This window comes from Cupressus sempervirens, chromosome 1 (assembly GCF_028749045.1).
Source record: "Cupressus sempervirens isolate cs-2001-9-10 chromosome 1, ASM2874904v1, whole genome shotgun sequence".
In the NCBI taxonomy this organism is placed as follows: Eukaryota; Viridiplantae; Streptophyta; class Pinopsida; order Cupressales; family Cupressaceae; genus Cupressus; species Cupressus sempervirens.
This window is the reverse complement of record NC_143118.1, coordinates 383,346,081-383,352,080: the sequence shown is the minus strand read 5'-3', so window position 1 is coordinate 383,352,080 and position 6,000 is coordinate 383,346,081. Positions and strand designations below refer to the sequence as shown.

Sequence of the window (6,000 nt, the reverse complement as noted above, 5' to 3'; positions counted from 1 at the left end):
AGAGCAAGGTTCAACTCAGAACTTGACGATGTGCTTGGACGAAGGTAATGCAGGTATTGGTGGTAGTCCAGTATCCCCAGGTGTGTGAGAAGATCAGAACAGTCAAGCTCGAACATTAGCATTGTGAGTAGAGGTTCTCGGTGTCTGCATGATTGATAGCTGATTCGGCTTGGCATAGCTGTGTGGAGCAGTATCATCATTGATGGTGTAAAAGACAGTGACAACAAGATTGCAAATAGTGCGTAGGATGAAAGATTTAGCGTCGTGTGACAGATCAGGAAGTTCTGGACGCTTCGATATCATTCGGGACAGTATACTGGATCACTGAACGGGACACATTGTAGCTGGAAAATCTGGCACTCCAACCATTAACCGACTGGCTCGGACGCTACTCTTTTTTCTGGGTGTTGGGCAGTCCAAGGTTTTGACATTCTTGTCTAGTCGTACTCTATTTCATAATGTACGTCCTTCATGGTTAATATATGGTTTGCATAGTTGCTTGTGTGGCTAAATTCTGAAAAAATCCTGAAGAAATCTGTACATGCCACTTATTATCCTTTAATATCCATTGTCCGTGACTGGGAGGTTTATTGAGTAGGCTTTTCTGACTACTATAAGAATTAGTTCATGCTGCGTGATCAGTTCACAATATTCGTCTTTGGGAGATTTTAAGCATTCGTGTTAAATACTAGAGGTGCAGTAATCCAAGTGAATTGCATATTAAGCTGCCTGCATCAATGTCTCCGTCACCCACCTAGGGAACTCGTGTAATTTCAGAATAGACATTTAGCTAAAAATCTTATCAATAAAATAAGTTCCTAATCAAGAAGCCGCTTAAGGATATTACATTGAGTCCCATAAATAAATAGATCTGCAAGCAATCAGTAAACTTCAGCTTTTACAGGTCTGTGTAGCATAGGGTCTCCTACACTAACCTCTCATATTTCATGACCTGCCATTATTTTTTATCAGAGGCATTAAATCATTTTGAGAAAATATTGATACCCTTATACAATGTGATAATACTCATACATAAATTATCGAAAAATTGAAATGGAAATAATAGTTTGTTTGAATTACTAATAATAATGAGTACATAAAAGTATGAGGGCATTCTGGCCACACCTGAACCCAAACCTATCTAATATCTGCAGCGCCTCATGTATCAAAGAATTGTACTCCTCCAGTAGACATTTAAATTATCGCAACCAGTGATGAAGAAGAAAAGATATTTGACTCGTATTGGGCAGCAGCTATCTAAAATGGACAATGTGCAATGCCTCGTTTATAGAGCTTAGCATGGCAGAATGGAGAGATGAAGGCACCTATCCAGTGCCTTCTGACACATGACATGCAATCTTTGACACAAATCACAGAAATACCTTAGAGGAGCAGCAATTATTTTTCCTTCCCAAAGCAAGTACTTCCCATCCCAGCTAAATCAACCAGAGTATGCATGTTATGGATAAGAAGAAGGAATCTCATTTCTATTTATTTCACTTTTATTCACTTTGTCTTCATATATTTCTGGATTCTGAACAGTGACAGTTCCATTCGATCCCTTATAGCTCTTGATTAAACTGCTTTCATCAATCATATTGACTATTGGATCCTCCAATACTGGAATCAGTGGAGGCCTCATTCTTCGTGTCACTGTCATTTTTAAGCCTTCAGTGGTATGAATTGTTGCCCCGGTTGTCATTTCCACCTGCATAAATAAGAAGAGTTGCAAATAAATATACTTCTTAACTCGTGAGTAATAAGAGACATCTATTTGACATGTGAAATGCCATTTTTCCTCGGTTCACATACTGAATAAGCTAATGCAGATTCAAGTAGACTTACAGGGGGAGCCCCAACAGAAAGTTCAAAATTGAATCTCCTGATCAGCATTGCAGTTGCTGTAACTGTCTGCAAATATAACACCCAAAATATGACAATGCAGTCATGAGGTCAAAATAGGTAACAATGTCACAAATAAGGTCAAAATAGCCAATAATGCCATAAATAAGGTCAAAAGTACCATGAATGAACTGAGACTTGGTAGTTATGCCAATACCATTAAACAACTTCAAGACTGATATGCATAGAATTTAGATATCATAAGGAAATACATAGAAGCTGAGTGGTGAAATACGTTTAATTTAACAAATTGGATTAAAATTAGACGCCTTTATTATTAAATTATAAATTGCTAAGCCTTCTTTGTGTCAAGCCTCCAAAAGCTGCAGCATTTAATTAAATAAGGGGTACGGGTGCTTTTCTTCACTTGAGTCTCCACTTTTCAGTCATGGGCATGGCGCCTTGTTTGAATGGTATCTGATTTATCTGCTTGGTCTTTCTCAGCCAACTCAGTTGCTTTCTTGACAAGGCAGATAGGAGTAAATTTAGCAATTGCCACTGAATTGATTTTATGGTTGGGAAAGGCCTACAAATCTATTTTTTGAATCAATGAAGGCTTTAATAGGAATTGCAAGATGGAAGGAGGATTATGCTTTACATCCTTGATATTGTTTTCTTCTGCAAGCAATTGAATAACTCTGCCTTTCAGGATGCAGCCCCTAGAAAGCCAAGCTTGGACAAAATCACAAGCCAATCTTGAGCGAACAGCACCACTCTGATCACCATTTCAGGATCACAAATTCAATAACCACATCCAGAAGCTCGAGACGTTTTCACACAAAGGCAAATCAGTCTGATTTTATTGCTGCAAGTTAGAAGTTTGACCCCCAGAACCAGACACAGCCTTCAACAAAAATCAGGGCTTGGAATTCATGCCTGGAAAACACATGCACAGATAGCTATCATCTTTTGGTCTCAGCCACTCAGAAAGATGGCAATATTCGTTAACCCAAACTTTACAAGAACAGCAGCATATTATGTAATCATCATTTCGTAAACTAAGGCAACCATTGAGGTCAGATAGTTCCCAGTTTTTTGTTCAAGTCATTTGCAAGTGGGTTTCTGACTGATTATAGAAATTAGTAGAAATAAAATAAGAAGTATATTTCAGTGGTATTACAGCCACAATCCTGCCTTCCTGCGAGGGTTCAATTGCAGCTCCTCTTTTTAAGTTGCATGTTTTCTTTTCTGTGCATGTCACTTCTGATCAATTGCATCACAGTGTAAGAGTGGTCCTATGCATTCTAGAGGATCTGAGACTTACGGATACAACACTAGAAGTAGGTCGGGCCAACAAGATGAAACTGAATTAAACCCAGTTGAAATATGGATGGCTGAAAGAAGAGATGGCAGTCCACAAAGGAAACTGAATAATCAACTGAATGATTTCCTGACAGCAGCAGCAGCTACAGATGCAACAGCAATAGCCAATGTCGCAGTAATTCCAGGATCACACGATAACAACAATGGGATAAATTAGAGATGGACATTTGAGGTCATGAAGGTCCAGTAATTGGCACAGCAGAAAAGAAGTTGAGCATTAGAACAGGGAAAGAGCAGTCTCTAACATTGTAGGAACAGCAAATATAAGGTCTGATTGACCATTGCCTCCCCACCTTTTTACCTCGTCTAGTTGAAAGAGAACCAATTCCTGAGGTTGAGGTAGAAGAGATGCACATCACAGATGCTATTATAGTGGCTCAAGGTGAATATTGCAACTTCCTGCTGATGTAAGGCAACTGATTAATTTAAATTAATTCATCAACAGGTGTAAGGAAAAAGCTAGGAATCATTTGGAATGGCAAGACAGAAGCTCTGGAAGGCAAGTTAGATAGGGCTTCCAGCCAATGTAGTACAAAGATGCCTTGAACAAAACTATAATTCTAACTTAAAATAGAACCGGAGAAATATCAGCTAAATCATGGGTTTATTAATTTGATACCTTTTTGGCACTCAAGGCTGTGGAAGAGGAAAACACAATTCAATTTTCTACCATGCACCTGGAAGGAGTGGCATATGATTGGTGGCACCACGGAGTTGTCTCCCAGGAGTCAGGACCATGCCATGTTTATGTAAGACATAAGAGGTCTATTACAGGAAACTGCCCCAACTTAGGCAAGTAGGACATCTGAACTCTTACATAAATGAATTCCAAAGAAAAATTAGTGGTCCCTGATATGCCTCAGAAAAGAGATACAATGCTCTTTGTTGAAGGTTTAAATGACAAATTAGAAGGCTTTGTTAAGGCTCACAGGCCTAGCTCATTGGATGATGCTATTAGGTTAGCCAGGGCCTTAGAAGTCACACCTTCCTACTAGCCACAAAAGAAAGATTTGAGCCCTTGGAAATCTAATATGAAAAGTTCAGATCAGCAGAAGAATGTGGGTTTCAATCAGAAAAGAAACATGCCTTCCAAAACTGAGCAAGAGACACAAACGGACTAAGGAGAAGTTTCTCTTGCAAAGAACCGTGGGAACTTGGTCATTGCTGCCTCAGAACAGGCAAATAACATTTGATAGAAGTCCAATTCTGATGCTGAGGAACAAAATGAGCAAGAGGACAGCACTAATGAGGATGTTGCGCAAGAGGTTCAAACTCAACAAATTGAGTTGGAAGATACTAGAAACAGAGAGACCCACATTGTCACGTTATCTGGAGTACCTCACAGCTGTCCTTTCCAGCTGAAAGGTGTCCTTAAAAGGACAAAGGATGGTATGTTTAGTGGACAAAGGAGCTACACACAATTTAATCGATGAGGGATTGGTAAGAAAACGGGGTATACAGGCTGAGGAGTTTTCTGGATTGAGTGTTACTATTGCAGATGGTTTTCCATTAAGTTGCAACCGACTTGTGCCACAGTGGAATATATGAATGGGAGAATACACATTGATAGACGATTTTTATGTGCTTGGGTTGAGTAATGTGGATGCTATATTAGGAGTGCAGTCATTAGAGTTGCTCGAGTGATATGTTCAAGACTTCAAGCAAATGCAGTTAGAGTTCATGGTTGATGGTAAGAAGACTGTACTAGTAACTTAAGGCTATGAAAGATGGTGGGCCAAGACTAGTTTTGGCAAGAAGAATGGAAGCTTTGTTCAGACATAATGATATATAATGGGCAGCTCAAAGTTTTGTATCCAATAAATCTTCTCCCGGTAATGAGCCGCAGTATCACATAGATGTCCAGCCAGTGCTGGATAAGCATAGTGTAGCACTCGGAGATATTCATCCCAGTCGTCCACCTGATTGTGGATTTGAGCATGTCATTGAGCTCGAGGAGGGTGCAAAGCCGGTTATTACCACACCCTACAAACACCCATGTCATTTAAGGAGAAAACTAAGAAGGCAATCAAAGAGTTACTGAAAATGGGATACATACGTCCTAGCTCAAGCCCTTTCAGTTCTTCAGTTGTCTTGGTGAAGGAGGATGGGACATTACGTATGTGCATAGATTACAAAGCCTTGAACTAAAAGACCATAAAAATAGGCACCCCATTCTTAGGATTGATGAGCTTTTGGATGAGCTACATGGAGTTGTGTTTTTTTTCCAGAATTGAGCTACATTCATGCTATTCATCTACGTTTGAAACATGGGGCCTTATTTGAATGGTATTCAATTTTATCTGTTTGGTCTTTCTCAGCCAACTGGGTCGCTTTCTTGGCAAGGCAGATAGGAGTAAATTTAGTAATTGCCATTGAATTTGTTTTATTGTGAGAAAGAAAGCCTAAAATGTTTTTTTTGAGTCGATGAAGTCCTAAATAGGAATCACGTGATGGAAGCAGGATTATTCTTTACATCCTTGATATTATTTTCTTCTTCAAGCTGTTGAACCAATCTACCTTTTGGGGCCCAACCCCTGGAAAGCCAAGCTTGGCTGGAATCCCAAGCCAGTCTTGAGCGAACAGCACCATTCTGATCACCATTTAAGGATCACAAATTCAATCACCACATCCAGAAGGTGGGGGCGTGTTAATACAGAGGCAAATCAGTCTGTTTTTCTTGCTGCAAGCTACAAGCTTGGCCCACATAACCAGACACAGTGTTCAACAAAAATCACGGATTGGAATTCATGCCTGGAGAACACATGCACAGATAGC

The 6,000-nt window shown here is 39.7% G+C and overlaps 1 protein-coding gene across 2 annotated transcripts in view; it reads right to left on the bottom strand.

The window, feature by feature from the left end:
- Window positions 1–1,048: 1,048 nt before the first annotated feature.
- Window positions 1,049–6,000, bottom strand: part of CYP97A3 (cytochrome P450, family 97, subfamily A, polypeptide 3) — a 100,229-nt gene continuing 95,277 nt past the window's right edge. For both annotated transcript variants that reach the window (XM_089826203.1, XM_089826195.1), the window contains exons 15-16: window positions 1,846–1,911; window positions 1,049–1,708 (exon numbers count right to left, since the gene is read on the bottom strand). In XM_089826203.1, coding sequence (XP_089682329.1) covers window positions 1,460–1,708; window positions 1,846–1,911 — 315 coding nt within the window. In that variant the 3' untranslated portion in view covers window positions 1,049–1,459. The remainder of the gene's footprint in view (window positions 1,709–1,845; window positions 1,912–6,000) is intronic.